General features: G+C 36.8%; 1 protein-coding gene across 1 annotated transcript in view; it reads right to left on the bottom strand.

Annotated features, from left to right (window-relative positions):
* The window catches only part of DENND1A (DENN/MADD domain containing 1A), a 205,880-nt gene that overhangs the window by 100,323 nt on the left and 78,201 nt on the right, over nt 1–27,356 (bottom strand). Inside the window, exons 6-9 of the mRNA XM_009331593.1 lie at nt 12,363–12,432; nt 11,142–11,222; nt 8,884–8,937; nt 1,226–1,336 (exon numbers count right to left, since the gene is read on the bottom strand). Coding sequence (XP_009329868.1) covers nt 1,226–1,336; nt 8,884–8,937; nt 11,142–11,222; nt 12,363–12,432 — 316 coding nt within the window. The remainder of the gene's footprint in view (nt 1–1,225; nt 1,337–8,883; nt 8,938–11,141; nt 11,223–12,362; nt 12,433–27,356) is intronic.

The following is a 27,356-nucleotide window of genomic DNA, read 5'->3' as shown; positions in this document are numbered from 1 at the left end:
AATTTACTATTCTTTTCATGCTTTAGGTTTCTGAAATAAACACCTCTCTTCTTCATTTTATTCAATTACCAGGACTGGACATATTTTTGCTTATTTTAGTAGGGAGGACACAGAACACTTGGCAGATATAAAAGTTAAGATTTTGCAAGTTTTCTATGATATTAAACTTTATAATACTGAAATTCTTTCAGTTAAATGTGGGATTGATTGTAAACATTTAATAATTATTAATAGGTCCCAGAGATTATTCTAGCTCTCCTAGTTTCACTTACCTTTCAAAATGATATTGTAATAGCTATTCTGAGATTAAGTATGAAGTCTTACTCTCTTTCATTTTTCTGCCCTGTATTGACAGACCATTCTTACATGATTTTATGTACATAGTTTCAGCCTTCTGTAGTATTTACCATTCCATGAAGCAGTTTTAATCTCAAACACAAAGTAGGACATGGTCATACAGTAAGAGACTAGTTAATACCATACAAAATGGAAGTGGAAGCTTGTATGTTAGAAAGGATTGCTCAAGTACTTAGCCCATAGCACTAGAAAGCAAAATTAGTTAAACCATCTTATGCTCATCATTCATAAAGGAAAGCAATCAATACCCATTTACAGAGCAAACAGAATGAAGACTTAACATTTTCTTTTATAAAGAAAATCACAATCTTATTGACTGATAAACCTTGAAATGCATAACACAAAACTTTGAACTAAATCAAGCTGTGTGCTTGTTTTGATGTCCTGCCATTTTTAGAAGAGAGTACTCTAGAGTATTCAGTAGCTTTCATCTCTCAGACTCTTGATGGAGCCTAAGTAGCATTAAGACAACAAAACTGCAAAAATGTGGATTGTCAATGTATTTTAGCCCACTCCCTCAGTCCATCCAGAGGAGGTCACTGGAACATCCATTTGACAGTATCATTTATCTTTTTTTTCCCCTGTCAAGTAAATTATGTAAAAGGGACTTCACTACAGCATAAATGTTTGTACATTTATCTACCAAACGCCCCCAAGAATTCCTGTATCCATAAAACCCTTTTTCATTTGAACATTAGAGGCCAACAGAAGTTCAGTAAAATCATCACATAGAAGCACAGAATTGAGTTGAGGTTGCATAGCTGAGGTTAGAAGGGGGACCTAGAGATCATCAGCTAATTTCCTATATATGACTGTCATTTTTAAAAAAGTACTGTGAATAGAAGAAATTATTCTGCATTTTACTTACAGTGCTCAGCTTACTACAACAAATGAGGATGCGGCGTTCATAGAGCATACTGGCATAGAGATGCAGCATGTTGTTGACATCAACTGCTACAAAATACTCTGTCAGATTTCTCTGGAAAGAGAGAAAATAATTTTTGATTAATGATATTACAAAAACAAGTGTCCTTAACAACAAAAATAACCAGATTTCATCCTCCTATTACACTACATCCAGTACGTGGCTTAACGAAAGAAAGCAGGATGTCATATTACGTCAGAGTACTTTTTAACTGCAGTATCTTTCCCCTAACTTTTGGGGAGCTAGGTCTTGGAATAATAAAATTGATGTTTCACATGCAGCTTCTTAAATACAAGATACTTCTCTGAGGGGAAAAAAAAAGTTCTGTCACTCTTACAGAAACTTCAAAGCTGCCTGATAAAGTACCAAAAAAAAAAAAAAAAAAAAAACAAACCCAAAAAAAAAAAGTTTTTTTAGTGGACAATTCGAATATGACTCTTAGAGAAACGCAAAAGCACCCTGAAAAAAAAACAAAAAAAAAAAAAAAAAAAATAGCACAACCCAACAATAAAGTTTTTTTAGTGGACAATTCGAATATGACAATTTCAAATGTAAGTTCAGTCTATGCTAGAACAATTCTGATAATTAGAAATATACATGGGCATTTAACGTACAAGCTGAAAACAGTTACACAGCTGTCTGAACTCACTTCATGCACTCAGACACATTTGCCCTTGGTGGAAGACAGAAAGTACCTCCCTGGGGGGCTGGGGAAACTGAGGAAGGAGACAGAGAATTCTCTCTCTCTGAAAACTTCAGTGGATGCCCATCTCTGATGAAGAGGCAGGATTCAAACATCCAGTTTTACTTGAGTGATCAGTATGTTTATATAGTACAAAGAAAATTAATTGCAGTAGAATATTGTAAGCAAAGCACATTTGCAATCTGTCTTTAAAGCATAGATAGAAAGACCAAGACACAAGCAAGTAACACTGCCGAAACTTTACATACACACTTTCTAGGTAACACAGGTTTCTTTCTTGCTTTTGCTGCTCAGAACATTAAAAATAGCTATGTAAAAATTATTGTAAGTAACGGAAATTCAAAAAAGAAAACAGACTAAGCTGCACAAGAGGCTATGGCCACTTCATCCCCCACACCATCCCATCAGCCAGCAACATTATCCATTCATCATTACCAATGTACTTGCCCTGTGCACATGCTGTAGTGGCATGAATCATGCATCATTTACTAAATAATTAAGATGTCTTCTAATAAACAGCAGAATGTGATCCTGAGATCTCTACTATCAAAACTAGAAAGCCACCATGTAGGTGACTTGATCAAAATGTATTATGTTATGAAGGGCTTTTACAGTGCAAGGCAAACAAAAAAGGATTTTTGTTTGCAGAGGATATTTTCACTTCTTAAAACACAAAAATTTTTAAAAAGGGGGGGTGGGGTGGGGTGGAAGAAAAGGTAATACACCCAGAAATGCTGAATTAGGGAATTTGTTTCCAAATGGCTTCTTACAGATATGAAAGGGTCGCTATATGATAAAGACAGTCTTATACAAAACACATGTGAGAGCAAAATTAGATTAGTCATGAATTCAAGTGCAATCTTAATCATCGTTAAACAAAAAAGTGCAGAGAAGCAAAAAGCAAATATGATTTAGAAACTTAAAGAAGCTCAACAAAGCCTATTAGCACTTTTGACAGATCCAAAGATAACTCTAAAACCACCAATACTTGGCCTGAGAAGTCTGCCAAGATGCTTCATACTGTGCAAAAATATGTTCCACAGCTTGCCATCCAAACACAAAGAACTAAAGAAAAATTAAGCATTGTATTTGGAAGACTTTTGTACCAGTATCTAGATAGATACAAACTACGCTCATTATGGTTAACTTCAAGCATGTTAATATAAAACAATCATTCAGGTCTTTGTTACAGAAAAGCTATAGCCACAGACAGGTATATTCAAAGAAGAAGGAAAAAAAAAGCCAACACGTTTTGCCAAAAACCTATTAAACTATCATGTACTTTTTCTATATTTCTCATCCCATCTGTGCTGATTAGCATGATATTTTTGTCTAAACATAAGCTGTCTTCTCTACGGCTCTTCTTCCCCCTCTCACCCATCTTTCCACGACGCCAAAACACAGTGCATGACGACACAATTACTGCAAATAGTGTGAATTAAAAGAATTTTTAAGTAGCACTGAACTCCCTTTGATGCCACCCAAATTAGGGGCATGGCAAAAGGAGCCCATAATCCCCACGTTCTGCCTGAAGATGTAGATATGCGTGTGCATGGATGTGTTTATAAGGCAACAGTATCCACTACTGAGAGGAAAATACACGGGGACTTGATTTGCAATTACTCTTTCAACAAGTTTATTGTAGCGAAATACTGGCTTTGACACACAAATGTACCTTCAGATGGAAAGACTTATAAGGTTTTAGTCTTCTCTGCTCTCAGAAATTTGCCAATGACACCTGCGAAGCATGTGGGCTGTATGGTAATGTATTGATACTAAGGAAATTCACGTGTTAGCTCTAAGTTTTATTTATAAGAAAGCTGTCATCTTTGAAGATGAAATTGGGACTTACACATGTATTTTGAAAGACATGTCTCGTAAGTGACAAAACCATGAATGAGTTAAATAAATACAAATGAAAGCGTTCCAATTTGCAGTATAATTGTTGTGTATTTTGTTCCCTAGGATTTAAACCTTTCTTGGGAGAGTAAAAAGTGGGATTTTCAAAATAAAATATGGGACCAGGTATCCCCACTCCTCTCAAAACTCGGTAAGAGTGCTACAAAATTCCCTTATGCTCCCTCGAAGGTTCATTCCTAGATCAATCATCTATTTGATCATTTGCTATCTAATATCAGCAAATGCACATGCACACTAACTTTTGAGAGAAAAAAAAAAATTCATGTACTTCTCTTCCTCCATCATCTAACGAAGAATTTCTCACTGAAGGAACAAAGCAATGAGCTCTCTCCTCTGCAAAGAGTGAACCTCGGACATAGTAACATGGATTATAGTTCACTTATTTTAGTCTGCTCTTGAACGGCTTCATTTACAAGACTTCAGTGAATTTCCTGTTATGTCAATAGAATTGAGTCAGGTTTCGTTCTCCATCCTCCCACTGGAAACCCCTCATCTTATTTAGAAGTTTGTTTTCTTTGAAATATCACACATTACCTAACCCATGTTAGATTCTGAATCTGGTATGCAGCTAACACTCTTTTATAATGCCATGCTGTTGTTTGGGAGAACAAAATAATGAAGACAATACACTTTATCAAATGGTGTAAATATAGAAAAAAAAATGGGGGGGGTGGATCTTAAGAAAAACAGGGAGCAAAAGACATATGTTATAATGAGTGAAAAATCAGGCATTTGAAATACAGGACTGAATGATACAAAGATACACCAGAACATCACCACCAAGAAAATGTCATCATTACAGACTGCTAACTTACCTGATATTTCTGAAACACAACAGACACTACTAGGAAATTTACAGTCTTGCACTGTATTTCCTGCAATGAACCCAATTATTTCTGAAGTCACAATGCATTTACAAAAGTTTCGTATAACTTAAATCTTTTGGAAAAGTGAATGCTTAGCTGGTACATAAAAGTGTCCATGCTAAATGTTTTCGTGGCTCATTAAACATATTGATCTGACACAAAGTCAGATAATTCCAAGAAGTTTGTTAACGTTCCAAATAGAGTTCTATGCAGCTCTCCATTAATCATTACATACAACTTCAAAGTTTGGCACTACTAAAACTTTTGCTAATATGGGTTTTAAAGTGTGATTACTGATAAGGTATGTAGAATTTTTAATAAATCAGGCCAATTGATTAAAATCCTTGAAGATTTATGCTCAATTAATGTCCTTGTCTTATTCCCTAATATGCTCCAATTCTACATGAAAGTTGCATTAACAGACAGATAAAATCCTCATAAGAAATTATAAGATACCCACTCGAAAAAAATAAACAAAAGAAATGCCTGAGAAATAGAAGGCAGTCAACTGCAACAACAGACCAATGGATTTGATTTTTAATATTTTTCTTTCTTACAATGAGCCCTAGCTTTTTAAATTGTGTGTGTGTATATATGGGCATACATATTTGTTAACTGAATGAAATGTTCTTCTACTCCTATTCCCAGAGGTGCCCTGGTTCACCCCAGACACTGGGAAGAGTCCATCCTTCACAGTGACATCACTGCACAGGATACCTACATCGAAACAGTCACATTCCCTCTGAGGCACATCAGCACCACTCAATGATTCAAAGAGGATGCTTTTTAGCATCACATGGCACTCCCTCCCATGAAGGCTGAGCGTTCAGCTTTCAAAGGGTTTCCAACTCTTCCTGGCCCAAGGCCTCTGCTTTTATAACAGCCTTTGATTCATGAGCATTCATCATGCCTCCCGCTCAAATGTTTTGGGAAGCTGACTCATACCTTTGAATATAAAGCGAACATCACCAGCAGACATAACCAACAGAGCATAAATACAGCTATACTTCCCGAAGCCTTTACTATGTAGTGTGTTATTAAGCTGTTCCATATCAGTTAAAACAGGCCCAAGGCAGATGATCTACTTTTAATCCCTGCCACTGGTTTCTTCCCATTACTAGCTCACTTCTCTCTGCCCTCTAATTTGCCAGCCTGGAAAATGGAAATAAAATTCCTTCCCTGCTCTCCAGGTGATTTGAGGCTTATCAAACAAAAATTGTTAAAGTTTGCGATGATTAGCATAAAAGAGATTAACATAAAATATAACCCCTATAAACAAGTAACTTCATGTCTGGATTAGGACAGAACACATTCCATATTGATAGCTAGTTTAGATTCAGGAACTGACTCTTGAATTACTCCTAATGTATCATTCTACAAAAATAAAGCACCTTAGAGGAAAAAGCACATCTATTAAATTTACTGACAGGATACGTGTCAGTATGAGAAGTCTACAACACAGAAAAGCTAGCAACTATGTTTTTAAACAGAAACAAAAAGCCCCAAATGTTATCTGCTATACAAATCATCCACAAACGAGATTAAATGTCTTGTTGATTCCCTTTTCTTTCTTTCTTTCATGCCATAAATTGAGGTATATGGTGCTAAGGCAGACCGCAAAATGTTCAAGAAAGAAAACTGAGATGTCAGGCATAGAAATTTGGCTAAGAGACATAGCAGGAACATATTAAAGAGTATTTAAGAGAAGCAAATGCCAGCATTGTCTTCCCACAGACCTATCATCTGGCTAGAAATCTGAGGCATGCTGAAACACATACAAGACAACTTCATGAGGCTTAAAAAGTCTCTGAAAAAGTGGCCCTAAAGAAACCAGCTACGCTTGACATTTTCAGAAGGCCGTCCAACAAATGGATCATTTTTACTGGTCTCTTATGTCATTCTTTCAGAAGGATCTTACTGTACGATTAGCAGATCTGCTTTTTTCTAGCCATATCAGTCTGTCCATTAGTACTTTATCCTTAATACACTTCAGCTTTTAATCACAAATGCAGATTGTCAACTCTTGAATGCTATTGTGTAAATACGATACAGAAGGAAGATGTTATCACAAAGAAAAGAATGACCACCTGAGCAACTACAGCTAATAATAAACCTTTAAAGCAAAGAGCCTGGATGTTCATCTGAATCAATACAAAATGTTTTAAATAAGGATATATGATATCTGAATTCTGACAGCATCTTAAAGAACAAGGCAAGTTAATACCAAAGTGGTATTTGATCTTTCTTAATACTAGTGATACAGATGTTTGAAACATTGAACTCTGTCACTGAGGATACTGAGTATCATGATTATATCCTTGGCTTGACTAATAAGTAGCCATAACACTTTAATAAATAAAAGTGTTATGTAATAAAAATAAATAAATAAAAGCTGGTTGACAGCCAGCTGAACATGAGCCGGCAGTGTGCCCAGGTGGCCAAGAAGGCCAATGGCATCCTGGCCTGTATCAGAAATAGCATGGCCAGCCGGAGTAGGGAAGCAATCGTGCCCCTGTACTCGGCACTGGTGAGACCGCACCTCGAATACTGTGTTCAGTTTTGGGCCCCTCACTACAAGAAGGACGTCGAGGTGCTGGAGCGTGTCCAGAGAAGGGCAACGAAGCTGGTGAGGGGCCTGGAGAACAATTCTGATGAGGAGCGGCTGAGGGAGCTGGGGTTGTTTAGTCTGGAGAAAAGGAGGCTCAGGGGAGACCTTATCGCGCCCTACAACTACCTGAAAGGAGGTTGTAGCGAGGTGGGGGTCGGTCTCTTCTCCCAAGTAACTGGCAATAGGACAAGAGGAAATGGCCTCAAGTTGCACCAGGGGAGGTTTAGATTGGACATGAGGAAAAATTTCTTTACTGAAAGAGTGGTTAAACATTGGACCAGGCTGCCCAGGGAAGTGGTTGAGTCACCATCCCTGGAAGTATTTAAAAGACGGGTAGATGAAGCGCTTAGGGACATGGTTTAGTGGGCATGGTGGTGTTGGGTTGATGGTTGGACTTGATGATCTTAGAGGTCTCTTCCAACCTTAATGATTCTATGATTCTATGAAAAACAACATATTGTATTGAAACATTTTTTCAGATGAAATTAATTTCAAACCAGTATGTTATCTCTCCAGCAGGTCCCAACAATTACTTCCCAAATTTAGTTTTTAGTCTCAGTTTCATGTTGTACTCTAAGTCCATACCTCAAGAAAACCAACATAACTATGTAAACAGTGTGAGGTCAGCAAGGGGAGAATAAAACATCAATCTGGATGCAGAAGAAAGAAAACTGCTTCTTTAGTAGTGAAATTATTAAGTTTCTTTTCAAACAGCAGATCTTTGGAACTTATGAGAAGAGAACAGACTCTGATTCAAGTTAGCTAATAAAGGTAAAATACCTCAAGGGATTCTTGTCTTCTTTTTGATATAAATTAAAGCATTGGTAAAATGGATGAAATTCCTTTCTATTGTAATCCTGCATTTTTAGGTAATGGATGACTCTTGTAGTACTCACTCAAATGGCAATCACAAAACTGCCTTGAGATTACTTTCAAGAATTTTTCATAGGCTTATTGTAGTGAGTGAATTTTCACACAAATAAACTCCATCATTGTTCTCCGAAACGCCACCATACTGTTACATACAGTTACCAAACTACTGTTCTTTCCCAATTTTGAGTAGGCTAAAACTATAGATGTGTATTTTAAATTTCCTCACTTATTAGAACCAAGAAATCATGGAATGTTAACAGTAAGTAATAATAGATTGGTGATAATAATAAAAGCTTTATAGTTTTTAAATAAATATCTTGACTTACAGCTTAAGATAATTATGCTGTCAATTTCCTGTTCATTTGGTATCTTTTCTTAATTAAAATGGCAAACGTTGAATTCTACTGTTATGTTGTATTTCAAAAGGCCTCATGTACTTTTGCAGTTAGCAACGCAATGTTTTCTGCCCAATACTTATTATAAATTAACCATCTAAAGTTTATTTCAACATCTAGCAATATTTTACAGAATATAATCTATTACTATGCCAAACAGAGGTAACAATTGTTATCTGTTTTGCTGCTGACATTAAACAGAAATGGTAAAGTGCACGGTCCTCTAGAGTACTCACATTTTCAGGTATACTAGGAAGCTCTCTGATGTCAGGCACAGTAAAGTACGAGTGCTAAAAAAGAGCAAATATTGATTATTGCAATATTGTCAAAAGCAATCTAAATTTATTGCTTGGTATTAGTAACAGCAGTAATAGCAGTTGCTCAGCTAAGTAAAAATGACAGAACATTTGTTACCAACTACCAGTATGATTTCTTTGTCATGGATTTCAACAGCTGGATTCTCAGATCACACATGCAATATGAAATGCATTAAGATAGAAAGTATCAAATGCTCCTGAAAAGTTATATTACATTTTTTTGTTCTTCAGAGACGCTGATACAGACAGACTCACACAATGTATGACATATGCCAAGGAAACTCCAAGGCAGCCTATAATTCAAGCCATCTTTCCACAGCCCGCTGCAGGTTGCATGACAGACTACAGGAAACAACAGCAAGCAGGTCTTTTTCTGACTTACAGCATCAGTAAGTTTCATTCAAGACAATGGTGAAGTTACAAAAATTTACTGAGAAATGCTTCCTAAAGTTTTATGCCTACTTACCTGAAAAATATTACTAAAGTTCTAGGTCACTTTTATACGCCTTAAAAAACACATTTTGAAAGACTATATTGGTCTCACAATTCCATAATCCATTGTATTGTTACATTTTTTTAATTGTCTGCATTCCAAGAGACCAGGTTCACTCTAGTTCCCAGTCTGACTGTGCATGACTTGCACAATTCTTGGTTAGGGCTTTGGGAAAGGAGAGGAGAGAATGCAACTAAACTGCTTTTGTAAATCAATGTGGTATACAATTTATATTATTTTTAAGATATTCACCATTTGTCTTAGGGTTACTTATTAATTACTTGCTGAAGCTTTAAAGGCTGTTATATTCTTGGCATAGTTCCACAATCAGCACAATTTTCTTGTATATGTATCTCAGACATTTCAGTGCTTCATGAACAGTCTATAACCCGAAATAGCAAGCGGGTATAACAGCTACACTGAATATAGACACTAAATGTATTAACACAAATTTTTGCTTTTTGATATATCACTGTTTTAGTTTGGTCGAAAAGATGCAATGCAAAGATACAGGAATAGTATATGCAACTGTATCACATATAGGAACCTCACCCCAACCCCAAAACAGGCTTGTAAATAGCCAAAATAAAATGCGTAAAGACACCACAGCTAACAGTCCCTTGGCTGCTTTTTTATATCCTTTCTTGCTTCATCGCCCGTGAAATGTCTGAGACAAGGGGGGACCGGCAGCATTCCTTGAAACCACTGGTGTGAAAAAACTGAAATATCCCAACTGATCATTGCCTTTTGAGACAGCTCGTCCCGTTAAACAGAAATGCTGTTCAAAAAAGAGATAGCCTCAAGAGGACTGGGACATTTCTACTGCCAGCTGGTGACCTAGCAAGGCCAAACAACTGTTACCTGTCGACTGACATTACAGGGTGAAGTGATGAGAGTAAGCTGCTTGTTGCCAAAAAGGACTTTAGAAGAAGGAGTAAAGGAAATGAGAGGGAGAAGAGAACTGTGGCTGCACACACCACTAGTTTCCATGTGGACTCTAAATGACTAACTGGCAACACGCAGCAATGTGCATCTTAAGTATTTTTCCACTACAGCCTGGAACACAAGGTTGTTCTGCAAAAATTAATTTGAAGACAAAAACCCCAAAAGACTAAATTCAAAATAGAATCCCATCAATAAAACCCCACATCTATTCTTTCAGTGTTCTTTGGTTAATTTTCTCACAAGACCTAAAAAAGAAATAAATCCTTTTTTGTGCGAGTTTTTTTCTTGGGGGGAGGAAGAAGAGAAGGAATCAGAAAATGTGATAAACAGTTAATACTCAAAACGCTGCGATGACAGGTACGTGACTGTTTGCTGTCCAGTCTTGTCCCCCTTGCATACTTGCAAGACCTAGGAGTTCTGCAGAAGTGTGGGCAATAAACGTCATGTTGCTGCTCTGTGACCTCTCACAGGTCACAGACGATATGGTGAGAAATTTCCACAGGGAATATACACAACCTTCCTCCAATCAAAGAACAACATTTCAAAGACATTTGAGGTTAAGGAAAGGGAAACAGAGGGCCCCAAATGTGAAAAGGGGAATTTCACAGCTCTATGTCCTCAAAGGAAAACAACATCTGTGTACCAAGTTCCAAAAAGGGGAATTGCTTTTGACATTCCTCTATTATGATACGTAATGAAAATTAAACACCTTAGTTTACATCTCTCCTGCTTCACTTACCACTCCAAGATGAACAGAGGTTCCTGGCTCAGGGATGGCAAGTTTATAAAATGTTTCTAGGAGCTCACTCCTTTGACTATCCTGAAATAAGAAGGAGAATAAAAAAAAAAAAAAAAAAAAAAGAAATATTAAGTAGGCATTGCTATAACAAGCTAAACTCTAAGACGGAAGGGCAATGTTTGTGGAATTGCAAGTGTAAAGAAAAATGTGAAAATAGATTTATACATTAGACTATGAACAGAAATAAATGTAGTTTCCTCTAACAGCTGGGTTTTATAACATGATTTTTTAGAATACTTTTTTTTCATATGTATTTCTACATATTTCTGCAACCTACTGAGTCACCAACTTATGCACTACATAGTTACTCAGCTCAGAGCAAGCCAGTTTTCACTGCAAGTTCTTCAGAACAACTCATTAGCTTAGAGTAAAGCCAAATGTATTTAATCCATCTAGATGAAGATGTGATCCTAAGTGCTTCTACCTCAAACGCGAATGATTCTGACATGCAAAATACATTATTACCACAAAATGGTAATAAATCAAAGCAGTAACCTAACGGGGAAGATTATACTTGTAATATTTTAAATACTTGAAACTAGGCTAGGCGTTGCAATCATATATGTGATTTCTCTGTATCATGAATTATCATTTATAAACCTAGAAGCAAATTTTAATGGCTTAGTTCACATTTTTTCACTGTCTCAAGACTGAATTTTACTTTGTTTTGCTTTAAAAGCAAAACAGCATCTGAAGGGCTTAGGCTAGTTGATGCTATGTGGGTTAGCATTTTGCATCAGTAAGCTTAGTTCCACACTAACTTTACATGAGAAGTAAACTTGGATAAGACATCTGTCAAAGATTCATGAAACACTGCAATACGGGAATTGCATGGATGTGCTGAATACAGTTCAGGTAATCAAAAAGTCTACACAGTATGAATGATTGCAGGGAAACCATTAACTTGTGTTGGATCCACAGTCACATTCTTGGACTTTATCTTTTCCAAAAAATAATTTTAAAGTGTATTTATTTTTCCACAAGCACTTGCCAGGCATTCAGCTTGGCTGAATATCATCTTCTATATTACTGCATCATACAGATTAATAATTCACATGGTCATCTCTGATATAAGCACTTCTTAAAACAACTTGTTTTCATCCTCTCTCCCTCATTTAATGTCGGGGCAGGGAAAGAAGGGCTAGTACTTTAGAGTATTACCTGTCCTTTTGCTGAATAATCTGCCAAGACATTGAGCAGCTTATAAAAGACTTCAAACCATGGAAGGTAACTAAAAAAGAAAAAAAAGAAAGAAAAAGCATACATTTAACTTGCTAAATCTCAGGTAATTAATCCAAGATTGCTGGCCTTTACATTATATAGATGCATCCTAACAACAGCCTCCACTAGACATGACACTTTATAAATATCTGTTAGGAAAGCCACATGAGACCTTCCTTCCATTTGAAGAAGAACACTGCCAGAAGGTTGAAGCATCCCTTTCCTTTGAGGACTGAGCTTCAGTATTTACTCTTCCCCAGCCTTTCCAGCCACCTGTGGGCACTAAACATCAAATGTAGCACCAGCTGTGAACAAACTCAGGTATCAGGCAGGCCAGTGCTGGGAGCTCACCTTCCTTCTCACCCTGTACAGAACAAACGTACAATCCAATAGAAGTTTTTAATCTGTAAGATAAATGTACACTAAAGTATCTATGTTCACATATGGTGGAACATTTTTAATCATAATTATTTCCCAAAGTACATGTTAAATAACTAGTCTTCTGTACAGCTGCTGAGGGCCCTAGTAAACTGAAGACAGACAGTTGTTTTGGTTTTGAATCCTGATACAACTGGATTTTTTAAATTGCATAACCAGTATCTCATTTTCAACTGTTGTCAAATCTTATTCCACATCCTATATCATTGTATTCAGCCCGGCCCTTAGTTAAGTCAAATAGAAACTTTACCTTTAGTAAATTTGTACTCAACTTACAAAAGTAATAAAGAAACAAAATTAAAAGACAAGCATGCAGAGAAACCACACCTTTTTCATTTACATTACATTTCCATTCCATAAAATAAGACAGACAGCTAAGATGTTACTTTTCACTACAGAATGCTTTGGAATGATTTTGTGCCCTATTTTCATGACACAGTTCTTTATTTCAATTCCTTTTTAAATACCAGCAAGGAATTTCCCCTCAGCTGCAGCGAATAGGAAAGCAAGTTTGTGTGACGCACAAACTGCTTCTCTTAATCACAGATGCTTTCTGAAGCAAATGGATTCTATTTTGATATAGTTAGACAGGATTTAAAGTTTTTATAAAATATGACTACATCCTGACAACTATAAAGAATTGAGTGCCCCATGGTTCCTAACTGTACAGCTTTCGGTAATAAATGAAGTGAGAAGCTATATATGAGGCAGATAAAGTGAATGGCACTCCATCATTAACATTTGTTTGAAACCTGCAAATGCTACTGTAAAATGTAAGTAGCTTATCAAAATATACTGATAAGCAACTTAACTTTTCATGTTATATGACAGTATTATCATTTAAATTAATATGCTCTAAGCATCTTTACAAACTATGTATTAGAATAGAGCAGAAAGACAATTACCACTTTAAACAGCATTTAAGTTTGGCATTATATTGTAAACAATCAAGAAGGATTAGTTAGAAGATAAGTTTCTTTCTTTCTGTTTAGTTAAATAAACTTCAGCAGAGTTAAAAGCCATTACAAGAGTAACAAGAAATCCTCTCAAAACATATCTGCTAAGTAGAGATTAAGAACCTGGTAAACAAATCCTTGCAAGGCATCTATCAAAAGAGTTTAAAAAGACAGAAAACCAAGAAGGCAGAAAGCTCCCTGACAGTATGAAACCAAAACTTGTTTCAAGAAGGCATATTTAAAGTTCTACTTAATTGCTCAGAGACCTTGCTGGAAAACTACATTTACAGAATTAAAATGAGAATCTTTTAAAATATTATTGTGTTTATAATATGTGTGTCAGTATAAAAGCAATAAACAAAAGCAAGTTACCTCAGCTTCTAGTTTGCCAGAGCTGCACTTCATTTAGAGCCCCAAAGCCTGCGAGTGAGGACAGACCAGGTTCCCAGCACCGTTTGCAACAAGGGGTGCATGTACCCAACAGGGACAATGCTGAGCTCTGAAACCAAGGTCAAGTTGTGTTCTTTCTTCAAAGATTTACTTATCTGTCCTGTCGGCGGCCTGTTTGTTCACAGCTAAACCTTACCTCACTACAGATTCAAGGGACTTTTCTTTATTACTGCAATAGACCAAACATGACAAATCTGTAGGTTCTATCCATGAGAATAATCCATCCAAATCCAATTTTAATTCTTTTGCTCAGTACCTAAAAAATAGCTTCTATGATTCTAATAAAAATAACCCAGATAAAGTCTCACATTCACACAATGTTGAAAATCAGCAAACCCTCCATACAGCAAAAGGGAAGGTATAGCCCTATTTCTGTTATACTTGCTCATTCCTTGTTGGCTTTCCCTTTTCTCTTTACTATTATCGTATAATGAACTTCATTATTGCCCTTTGTTTAACACTAACTCTTCCTTATTTTAATCCATGTTTTCCAAATAATGGTTTGGCATCTCAGCATAACTGCTTCTTTTTCTTATTTTAAGAATAACTTTCCATTTTGAGGAGATAAGCTTCATAGTTTTGAAGTTGAGGAAATTAGCGGATATTTGAAGCAGACCTCAACACAACACAATACACGGGGATCTGTGTAGCTCTTGCTCAAGAGGGGTGCAAGACAAGACAAAACAAACAAACCCACCACAAAATTGCGTAAATTATGTAGACAATCTCAGTTCAATTTTCACCTCCCTCCTTTGTCACTGCAGAATTCAGGATCTCTCTCATCCTGAAAACTTTGGATACATTAGAAAACTAATTTATCCTGCCATCTTCAATACTTTTACTTCATCGCTTATTCCATGTGTTTACTACTCAAGAGTGAAACAGTTCTGCTTCTATTAGACCAAACTGTGACCACCTAAAGTTGGGGGGGGGAGGGGGGGGAATATAAAGAAATACAGTTATCTAAATTTGTTTCTAGATCTCTGCCAAAAGTAAAAAATAAGAGGTGGATTTTTTCTTACAAAAAGCAAATCCTTGAGGCATCCTTTAAACACCCCCTCCAAAGAAACAGAGGTTGAATTTATAACCAAAAACTTTCAGTACCACATGCAACTTAAGTAGCACAACTGGTAGCACTATGGAAGATTTATGGCTTATGACTTGCTCATATTTAATTTGTAACCAAACACTTCCCCTTCCTCTTAGCTACCTTAGAACTTTTGATTAACTCTTGTTTTCACAGGTCATAGGTTAAACAAAGGAAGGGAAGCGCTCTGGAGTGAAATTGCCCAGAGCACCATAGCATGCGAGCACATGCACGCGTGCACACACACACACACACACACCCCCCTTCAAGCAACATCAAAAAAGCGATAGACTAGAGATTCTTCAAGGGAGTTGAAGTTCAAAGACTCCAATAAGCATAAATCAGATTGTGGTTGAAGAGTAAACAAAAATAAAAGGGCAATCTGAAATTTTAACTTTTTTAAATTTTACACCCATTTTCAGTCTCCTCACAGACTTGTATACACACTTATAGTGACATATTTGCCAGAAATCACGAGAATCAAATCAAAGCCTAATCAAATTAGGCTTCTTCAAGCTGAGAGATTGGTTTAGCACTCTACTTTTCTCTCCCTCTGAACCTTCGGTGTGCGATGCAGTCTGAGTGCTGGAGACAGGCCAGTCTGACGGGAAACAAATATGAGCACAGGAAAACTGCTTATTATGCTACATAAGGTCTGCACAAACTCTACTGCACAAGTTGCACAGTACCTTATTCAGTAACTCATATGTCATCACCTTTTTAGTGCACTCCTTGAAAGTACAAAACATCATTAGTTACATGTGTCATAGCAATTAGGGTCAGTCAAACCGTTAAGACAACAGTGCTGCATTGCAGCTTGTAAATACAAATGCTTCCAAAATGTAGTGTTTAAAGAACAGTGGTGCAAAAACAACTGACAAGCCAGGCTGAGACAACAGGAAAGATATAAAAAGCAGCAAATTAGCATGATAACAAACCCCAGCAATCCCTATGGGTAGGGTGTTTGCAGTTATGAAGAGTACTTTAATGGAGTACACTTGCAACAAGAAGTAGAGGCTTTTGTACTCTGACTCCACAGCAAGCTGAGGGGGATGGGGGAAGGCAGAAGGATGCAGATGACCGGTGCACCAGCAGCTGCAAAAGGTACAACGCGCCAGCCAGCACTGCTCTCACAAGTCCAATCTATACTTCAAAAGTTACACTGAACAGAAAATGTCATCACCCAATATTAGCTGCTACACAGATGAAAATGCTGTACTGCAGTCAATTTAGCTTTGAATTTTTCAACGTATTAATCCACTTGTGCGCTTTAACGTACAAAAGGAAAAAACTACTCTATCACAGCAGCACATGTGAGGTCACATTTTCTGACCTCCAGAAAGGACTGCAACCAAAATTGGAGAATATTAAGCTAGCCATTTTGAAATGAAGCAACTGCATTTATATGCACATATACACACATACACACACAAACCATGCTTGTATGCATACATACGCGCGCATATTGTCATTCCACAGCAAGAAGGATGCAGTAAGAGATGGCCCAATAGAACTTCCTTTAATGATACTAAGTTGCCAACAGCAATGAAATCAGGCAGAAAAGTGGATTTCCAGGATCCTCCTACTCTCATTAAACACTTAATACGAAAGCTTTTAAAAACAAAACAATTAACATTGTAAACAATCTTTTTTTTTTTTTTTTAATAATTAAAAAGAAATCCCCCCTCCAGCTGACTCACACTAGGGAACATTAATTGAAACTAACACTTCAAATTTAGCCAGGTCAAATAGTACCTATGGATATAAAGCAGAAAGGCCACAGCAGCACACCAAAAAATGACACCTCATTTTAATCTATTACTGGTCCAAGCTCTCTTCTAGCCTGTTTGACATGGGCAATTTTGGAAACAAAATTTCAGTATCTACAGCCACAAACGTAAGTTAGCCTATGGCAGTAACTATACAAGAAGGCACTGCAGATCTCACTGTACTGCTCTTGTATCCAGTCTACCATGCAATTAGCCAATTTTGGATTTCAAATGAAGGCAAACTTCCCCCTTTAAAAACACCTTAGCTTACTGGAAGATTTAAGGATCATGCTTCATAACTTTAGTACTGTGCTTTGGCTACTGTCCTATGTAAAATGAGTGGCTCATTGATAATAAGTTATGGGACTTCAAGCTGCACAAACACGAGAGCTACTGTTTTATCTCCATCAGAATATAACGATTAGCTTCCAGCAAACACAAAAGCCAAGAAAGTATATACAAAACCAAGATGACAGCTCTATTATAGTGATTATCTATATGTAAAGACATGTAACTAATTTAGTCAAATGGAATTGTCTAACAGTAAATAAGAAAGTGCAACATCTCTAAGAATAGCAAAGGGGAAAATCTTTGAGCAACGTATCTACACTGGCATCCAGTTGATTTCTTTATCAAGTAAAAGATGCCTTCCTCAGGAAAAAACAGCTGTTTCTTATCCAGTTCTGAAGCACTACTAATGAATAGAGGTTTTGATAATAAGTATACTTTCTTTGAAATGTGAAAATTTCACCATTATCACTTCTTTTGATATTTTTTGAGCGCTCATTAGAATGAAGGAGAGTCATAAGTTATAGCATGTACCACTCTAAACCACTGTAGATATCTCAGGAATACCACGTACATCCAAGGTCAAGTGTAAAGAGAGGCTGGGCAAACAGGCAAACATGGTATGGAACTAGGAATTTTACTGTTAGAAAGGTAAATCTCCAATGAAGTCAACTTAAAAAGAAAGAGATTTTCCAGTATTAGTTGTTAACAGACAACCGTGAAGGAGGAAGCAACAGCAAGATAACCGAAGTGTGCAAGGGCATTGTGAAAGCTGAACTCATCAAAATAAACTCCCATGGAACACTGAAGAGTTTGGAAGTGTATTGAGAACTTTGGCAGCAGAAATGCTACATGTTCTAGCGTAGCAGCAGCAAACCCCAGTGGCAAGGGGTACCTTTTAAAATTATTTATGAGTATTTGCTAATTACCATAGCAACTGTTTATAAAACTAATTTTTAACATTGACAGCTCCAGCATTCAATTTTACTGGTGTGTTGACACCATTAAAAAGCAAAGCAAACACTTCTGGAAAAGTACCCGTAGTACCTTTGGTTTCCTCTGAACCCTACAAAAGATGAGTACCACCTTAGTTCACACAATTTCTACAGAGGACCTGAACAACTTCCAGTCCATATATAGGCAGAACTGCATTTCTGTACATGTATCTTTGTCATTTTAAATTAATGAGACTGAGTAACCAGTCTAACATCAACATATTTAATGCAGCATCTCCTAATAGACTGAGTTGTAAGCACACATAACTTTTATTCCTTCCATTCACACAGATCAGAAGTGGAATTTTTAACATGTATTTATTTATAACACATACTATATATTTTGATAACAGCATAAGCAACTGCCATCTCCCTTGCAAAACAGAACAGTCATTTCCATTTTACAGATGGGCATACTTCTCTGTAGTGACAGGCTTACAAAATCTGTTTCTATTAGCCAGCATTGGAGTCGAGGAGTTCCTGAATTTTGACCTTTTGCTCAGTACAATAATCTACAGTGGCCCAGATTACTTAATTCTGTCAATAATGAGCTTGGCTCTTTTATAAACCATAGTGTGCATCATCACTAACTTCACTGGAAATATTCCTGATTGACAAAAGTGTAAGGAAGAGGAAATTCAGGCCAAGTATTTCTTCTGCCAGCACAACTTGTGCATGTATCAATAAAACACACTGGTGTTTCAGTTCATGGACTCTGAATAATTAATTCAAAACATAGATGACCTGGTATTTAGTTGTGGCAGTGAAATCACTACGAAGCCCAGCAGGTTCTTATATGTCAAAGCGTTGGTCTAATGAGTGAAAGACCTTTTCTTGCATGGTCACAGTCATATGATGTGAGTGACTTGTATCAATAGGTGTATGTACACCTCATTCTCTACATCCACTGCAAGCAACATCACTGTTCCAAACTTGAAATCCTTAGGAGAGTAATATGTAAGATCAAAATCTTACTTAAGATTCAGCAAATTGAAAAAAGATGGGGTTTATCATTACTGTTATTATTACTACTATTATTAATTTCAACGTATTGACCCAATGAATGTACCTGGTGAAGCAGAACCTACGTTTTCCGATTCAAGACACTTGTCAATACCTGCAGGACAAATGACAGATCCTTGCATCCGGAACTCAGAAGGCATCTCTGTGGATAATTCCACCACCACCATGTTTGAAAGAAAACGAGTATGGAAAATATATCAAAAATTACTACAGTTTCTTGGAGACTATTTATCTTAAGACTTCTTACATTTAAAAATAAAACCCTGCAATTTATAATTAAAAACAATACTGCTTCTTACCATCCTCCTGCACCTGGTAACTAATGATACTTCTCCCAGACAGCATTATTGCATTATTCCTAATGTTAGCAATCATATTCTACTTTAAGTTAATAATGATGGTTACAGATTCTGATGATGAACTAAGTTACGTTTGCCAGTCACCATGCTCTTCAGTGGTTTTACGCAGACACAATTTTAAATAGCAAAAGCATGGCCATCAAAACACTTTTTCCTTCCCTTCATTAAAAATGTGAATTTCCCTTTTTAATCATTTTTAAATTCCACCTTAATTTTTAACAGCTAAGACTCCATAAATTAAATGACTTAACTACATATTTTTAAAAATAATCCTTTTTCCTCTCCTCAAGAGAGAGCTGTGTCTTCATATGCCTATTATTTTCCTTGCAGTAGTACACTATTAAATTTTTTTTTTCCCCCACCTTCCTTTCTTTCCCTCACCCAATGTTTCCAGCATTTTTACAAAATGCATTTGAAAGAACCAAGGCATCTCGGGGCTCATTTGGGAATTTCTGTAGGCTAAATTCCCAGTTCAGCCACTTACGTGTTCCAGTGTCTTCCTCTACACCTTATGGAACTCAGTACATCATTATTCTCTCTTCTAGACTCATTCTATTGACACATTCTCACACTTGTAAGCTTTAACACATACACACATACCCACAAATCTCCATAGCAACATCTGTGCATGTTGATGAGATGCAGGCTTACCTTCCACAGGATCAGCCAACAGCCTTTTTTGAACATCAGCTTTTATTTTTTTGTATTTCAAAGTTTTGCCTCTGCATTAGATCTCAATCGATTGTCAGTGCCTCTGCCATTGTAGAGAGCCATCCAAATCCTTTCCTTTTCTTGCTCTCACAGGATTTCTTTCCTTTTTGCATTTTCCCCAATTTTGTTATAAACTTTCCTTTGATTATTACCCATGAGTGATTCCATGATTCCATGAGATTCAGTTAAAAGTTTTGTAGCTTAAGCATGTGACTCATGTACATATTTTAGAAGTATTTAACCCCACAAAACTGGCTCACATAGAACTTGTGCATCTCGTCTTAAGGAGCGTCTTAATATTATATAATTGTCAATAGAAAGTGCTTACTTTGGTGACTTGCCACTGTGTATTAATAATAAAAGTCAATTAAAACATTCCCTTTCCTGTTTTTCTACCCAGTGTGACCAAGTATAAGCAGTTACAGCAAGTCTCAGTCGCACAAAGGCTCCCAAGTTCACTAAATACCACTATTGAACCCAACCACTCCCCAACCACAGTGGCTCTTGAAACAGAGCACCAACGTCTCTCACAAAAGACAGCTCAAAGGAGCTGAATACATCCCTTTAACAACCTGATGCCAGAAAACTGTAACAAAGAGATTTATGATGTAACAATTTAACATTTTAGTCAAGCTAAAAAGTGCAAGGGCAGCTTGAGATAACCATTCCAAGGGTCTTTTGTTACTGTGCTAACATCTAATTGGGACATTGCAAATGGAACTGAAGTCTGAGTTTGACAAAGCTGTCACCCTTTCTCGGATTCTTTGTGGTCACTCTAAAACCTTGGGGGAAAAAAAAAAGTCCAGTGCAGCTGCACTGTGGAATTTATGTAAATAAAACGAATTCAGAAGAACTTTAGCATTACAGCATGCAACATCATGAAGCATCTATCAACCCAGCACACAGTAATCTCCCCTGCGTCTTGCAGGAGCCCTCTGTGAAGGAAGAAAACAATGGAATTTTACAGTCTGAAAAAGAAACAGCTTTTCCATGAAAACCATGCCTTGAACTTTCACTGAAAAACAGTTTATACAAAAATAGTGTTTTAAGAACCTGAAGCATTACACTTCAGACTGGAAAACAGGAATACCACACCTTCTGGCTTATAGGTCCACGCATAACATCCTACATTCTGTACAAAGAAACTGTACATTCACAGATACATAAACACAGGCATAATTTAGAATGTACAAAATTTTAAATATCTTCAACAGTCAAGCTTTTTTCTTGTGAATTACCTATCACTGCAAAATTTAAGAAAGTTTATTGAATTTTATGATAGAATATTTTGTGTTTAATTTATTTCAGAAATATCTTTAAAGTCTGTTCTGCTGTTGGGGACTTTATGTTTTCCCTCTGGTAGATCACTCCTTTTTAAAAATCAAAGATTTTTAACTTCTAACACACAAGTTATTCAAACCATTGGGAAAACATGCCAAGTGATATTTTCTCCCGTTATTCCACACAGAGAAAAGAGGAAGGAATTCATTTAAGAGACAGAACCTAGGGTCTGCTGAAACAAAATGCAAAACTGTAAGTAGATTTTGGAGAGTACATACATCTCTAAAGCCTGGGGCACAGGCTGATGACAGAAGAAAAGAACTGTGCAATTTGATCAGCTTTACAACAGTGCAAGCCCTTCTACACAAGGCTTTTATGGAGTAAAAAGCTGCAGTTCTTACTGTACCCAGCTAATATAAGCATGTAGGACCAGGTATACCTCCCTTCTCAAATTCAGCATGCTAAGATGATTAACTCCAGAAGATCAAGAGCATTATCTTAAAAAAAAAAAAATTTACATGTTTTTTAGTAGATGTAAAATTAAATGGGAAGCCCCATAAACTCCCAAACACAATCATAAGGTGTCTTGTCCCTTTTCAGAAGAGAAAGTTTTAAATCTTTGGGGTTTTTTTTAGTTTAAGACAAAGAAGAAACTTCTCAAGCATGTTCAAGAGCAAAGGACTGAAGTAGTGACATGAAATAAAGGTACATAAAGAAAAAAGTTTGCATTTACAAGGCAAACACTGACAATTATGTCTTTATTCTCTTATTAAAACCACAGGCAAAAAATATCCCATAAAGCATACTTGGTGAGAAGATGGGTACACTGAAGTGCTTGATGGTTTATAGTAAGATTTATGAAGTGCAACAAAATAGCCTCGGAGTTAAAAAGACAACAATTATGTTCCACTTAAGGCCAATAGGAATACATTGAACAATGTTTTTACTTGGCCAGGGTTAAGTAAAATGCTCTAATTAACAAATAAGAAGAGGGCAGAGAACAGCCTTAAACTGAGAAAAGTTACAGATGATGTTGGCACTAAATTTCCTGGACATTAAAAAAAGTGGTTATGAAGTAGTTAGAGCAGTTTGGCACATGGGGCTTGATTTTTAAAAAGTAGACAGCATGAGAGCCTAAAGATCACCACTGAAGTGACAATACAGAGAAAGGATTCCAAAGGCTTAGCTTGTCAAGGAACCTCTCTTCTCAAACCATGTTTAAAAGCACACATGAAAGTGCTGGAAGAGAGAATTCTGGATGTGGCAGACAATCAGAGATCCCACTAGGTTTGAGACATCTGGCATCAGTTGAAATCCATCACATTTCATTTGGGGATCAAAGACTACTCTTAAGTCTATCACAGGTTGAAATAGTAGATCCTGAACAGCCTTTTCATCCCAATGCAAATTAACCCTTTTTCCTTGACCAGAGAAGCAGCTCCTTTTCATTAGACTCCAATCATATGTGCTTGTTGAGCTATGCCCTCTAGTACTAAGTTTGAGCTGAAATTTCACTAGAATTATGAACTTTTTATTATAAATCAAAAGTGCTCCCTATCAGCAAAAGGCACAATGTGTTATGGCACACTGCTTGCAGTGAGCTCCGAAAGCCGTGGGACTTTGACATATTTTGCATTACAATCTGTAATGCCATAAATTCCTGAAGAGAAGAAAAATTTTACACAGCTCTATGTTCAAGAGCCACACTGAAAGGCTGGTAAGGACTTTTGCTCAGCTACTGAAGAAATTTGCCACGTATTTAAAAGTTGAAGCTAGGCATCAGGTGTGTTTTCTATAATCTCCGTCTCTCCCAGGGTCTTTTATTCTTGAACCAGGTTTTTTTCTACCCATATATTTTGGATTAGTCATTAGCCATCAACCTATGTCAAAGGCTAAGGAGGAAAAAAAAAGCCTGAGTCCCAAAAACTCTGAGTTAAGAAACTCAGAGTGTAATAAATACAGCTCAAGACACCCACATCATGACTGTAACAGGTTCAGAGGGTAAGTGACTCCCAACTGACCAACACATTCCACCTCTAGAGCAACCAACTTCATGTAAGGCCAATGCCCATCTCCCAAGAAGAACAACTCACTAGGACATGAAGTTATACTTAGAGTAGAATAATCAGAACTGTCAGATCAATATTCAAGGAAGGTAAGTATCAATTAGCTAAATCATAGGAGGAAGGCCAAGATTTTCACTGGCTAATCACACTGTCATATGAGAGAGAGAGAGAGAGAATCGCCTTCCAAGCCACAGAAAGGAATATCTACTTAGTAAAAGCATGACACGTGGTAAATATCTCATAGATCAGCACCATAAGCTGATTCTCCAGAAAAAGCTTGGAGAATCATATCAATAAATACAAGCAAAGGTTTAGTAAGAGGCAAACACTTTAGGATCAAGACAGCAAATATCCCATTTCTGAATAGACAGGGGAGATGTATACTGAGAAAAACTGATCAGCCCAGACTGCTTTTTCTTTTTTTATCAGATAGCATTATATCATTCCAACACCAAAAAGCAAAGCTGGATAATGCAGCTTCATACCTGTGCGTGTTCATAAGACAATGTTCTAGGATACTATGCTGAAATCTTGCATTTTGGTAAATTAAATACAGAGAAAATTTCAGCAACAAAGAGAGAGAAGAAATCAATTATATGTACCCCTCTTCTGGAATATTCTCCAAACCACTTTTGTTTCCTATTGGCAAGAAAGAAACTTAAGTGCAGCAAGGTCTTTTATAGTTCCCTTGCACAGGGAGGGAACTTCATTACTGTGAAGAAATATTTACACGTTCAGTGGTAGTACACATGCCTCCTAATAATAAACAAAGTTTGGTCCCCAAGTCAGTTGGTAGCAAGTCATAAAAATTAAACTCAAATCCGACCACAGCTGAAAGAGCCAAGTGAGAAATTCATTATTATTTCAGTGCTGTGGTGGTACTTGGAATTCATAATTTGGGAATGCAAGAAACTGTGCTAGACACGTAAGAATCACTTTACTTACAGCAAATAAGCCTTTGTAGTACAAGATAGGAACGGAGTCCTTGAATTGAAGACTATAAAGATCAGAGTCTTATATTTGATTGCAGGTTGTCTATGACTGCAGTGCACAATGTTTTAGGATTGACAACAAACATTTAGATGCAGAAATAAGCATATGAATTGATAGTACTTGACTCTTCACCTGCAGAAACGTCACTGATGAACCTGATCAACAGAATTCCTGAAAATGTGACACACAAATTAACAGAAGAGACTCTCTGGCCCTTTACCTGTCTAGAGGGCACAATTTTTATTTATGAGACTTCTTGTCTAACAATCAGTTTAAGCAAATGATTAAAATAGGAGATTGCCCACAATCATTTTATTCTCTCAATACTCAAGCTGGTGCTCCAACACCAATTAGTTCTAAAACACACTGAGGCAAGTTACCGTTAAGTAAATAATACTTGTATTGTCTACTTTGGAGAAAGATCTGTCCCTTATCAAGCATGTTGATAAACAGCCAGGGTTACAAATTAAGGTTTTAATTTCAGATCCATGTGCAATACAGATAACACTGCCTCTACGAAGCCATATAAAGCCTTTCTCCTATTATTACAGTGTGGCTGAATCACATTTTCTATTGAAACAATATGCAGAAGTCAACTCATGCAGCTTTTCTCAGCAGTTCTACCTCTCAGAACAGCCCCTGCTTCTCCAATTACCACTGCATAACCTGAGGGCTTCTGCCACATCTTGATTTTGAAGGAGGAAGTTGCCGTGTAATCTTGTTGGGGGAATGTTATATACATCCGTCAGCAAGTATAGGTTGGTCTCATTCCTGACAGATGCATTTTGTAAGCCTTCAGACAGCAACCCAAAAGTGATCAATTTGTGGAAGAGAAGATCTATCCATCTTGTACTTTAACTACTTCCTCCCTACTTTTTTGATGCCAGGGAAGCAGGCATTCCCCAAGGTGATGCGCTAATTCATTTTGTATTAGTACTAAAATGGAAGTTTCCAAGGCAGTCACAGCCAGGGCCAAAGGTAATAAAAAGTGACATGATTTAATTACTTCTGTTACAGTTGTTCAGCAACTAAAGAAGGTGTGACATGAAGCCCTAATTAATTAAGTAAAATTGGTTTCTGGTGAGTAGGCAAGACCAGTGAACTAGCTGGACTAGAATGCAGTATTCTTAGCTTTATCCAATTCCACCAGTAGCAATACATTAGTATTACTAACACTTGACATTTTTTGTTGTGATCCTTCCCATCGATATTTTACAGAAGTGTTTTGACTTGCAGTCAAGATTAAAGCTTTTGCAAAATCTGCAATAAACTTCCTTTGACACACCTTCACTTCTCTTTGAATTCACTACAAGTCAGTTAAATTAGCAGTCCCCTGGATTGGTAAGGTAGAGGGAAGAGGAGAAGAAGCATTTTTTTTGTTTGTTTTAAGGGATCTTGGGTCTCTGAGAAGGATAGCATTGAGAGAGATCAAATAGTTAGAAGTCATAACTAACTTTATATTGTGTATTTACTCGTTATATTCTGAAAGCAAATACTGTTCTTGTTTCACATACCAAAACAACAATAAAAACAAAACAGCAAGACAATAGCACAGAACTGATACTTTCACTACACCAATATCATAATTTTTACTCCAAGAGGGAATATTCAGAATGAATGGCACTTATCACTGCTATAAAAATTACCTGGAGTTTGTTCAGTTAAATCAATTGACAGTTCCAATCGAGGACTGTTACACGACAGCAGCTGTTCCATCTGAAATCTAATCTCTGGCATTACACAAGAGGATTTTTTTTTTTTTTTTTAAAGTTACTTATTTTGGCAAGAATTACCTTAAGGTATAAGGGAGAAAAAAAAAAGACGACCAAACATCATGCATGGAATATTATAAATGACAGCTAAAATCTTAAGTGGTCTACCTTTCTTCTTCAACCCAGGTATCAATGATGCATCTTTTACCTGCCCATCCTTACCCTCTAGCTCTTTCCTAAAAACATCGTGAGGATTCATTTCTCACTTCTGCACATATTCCTCATACTATTCATTTTGCCCTTTGCTTTTACTATTCAAAAAATAATAATAAAGCAATAATTAAAAGTTTCCAAGACAAATGCTCTGCTATCTTATAGCAGTGCTCCGAAGTAAACATACTTGTGCCTCTGACTGCACTTCCATGAACGCAACATCCATGAATTCAGATCCCCAATTTTACTGCTGCTATGATTAAAAGCAGCAGGCAGCAGCCTGAGATGAAACAAGAACAAAGGACTGTCAGCAGAGAAGAGACTTTCGGATAACAGCCCTGCATTAGTTTATACAGTAACAGCTTCAGGAAATGTACAGAGTAACTCAAAGCTGCGGGAAACTCAGTCTAGGACAGCAGAAGTTTCTTTCCCTTGCCCCTGCACATCTCATCAGAGTTTTCAGAGTCAGCAAGTGAAAATTTCTACTAAAAGGAGAAACAAAAAACCCCACAACATAGCACCCCTTCCCCCACAAGGGAACTATTTAGAGTTCTAGGTTCACAATGTCTGAGGCTTGGAATAGTTGCAATATT

This window comes from Pygoscelis adeliae, unplaced genomic scaffold, assembly GCF_000699105.1.
Source record: "Pygoscelis adeliae isolate BGI_AS28 unplaced genomic scaffold, ASM69910v1 Scaffold619, whole genome shotgun sequence".
Classification (NCBI taxonomy): domain Eukaryota; kingdom Metazoa; phylum Chordata; class Aves; order Sphenisciformes; family Spheniscidae; genus Pygoscelis; species Pygoscelis adeliae.
Note: the sequence above shows the minus strand (reverse complement) of the source record. Positions and strands in the feature narration are given on the sequence as shown.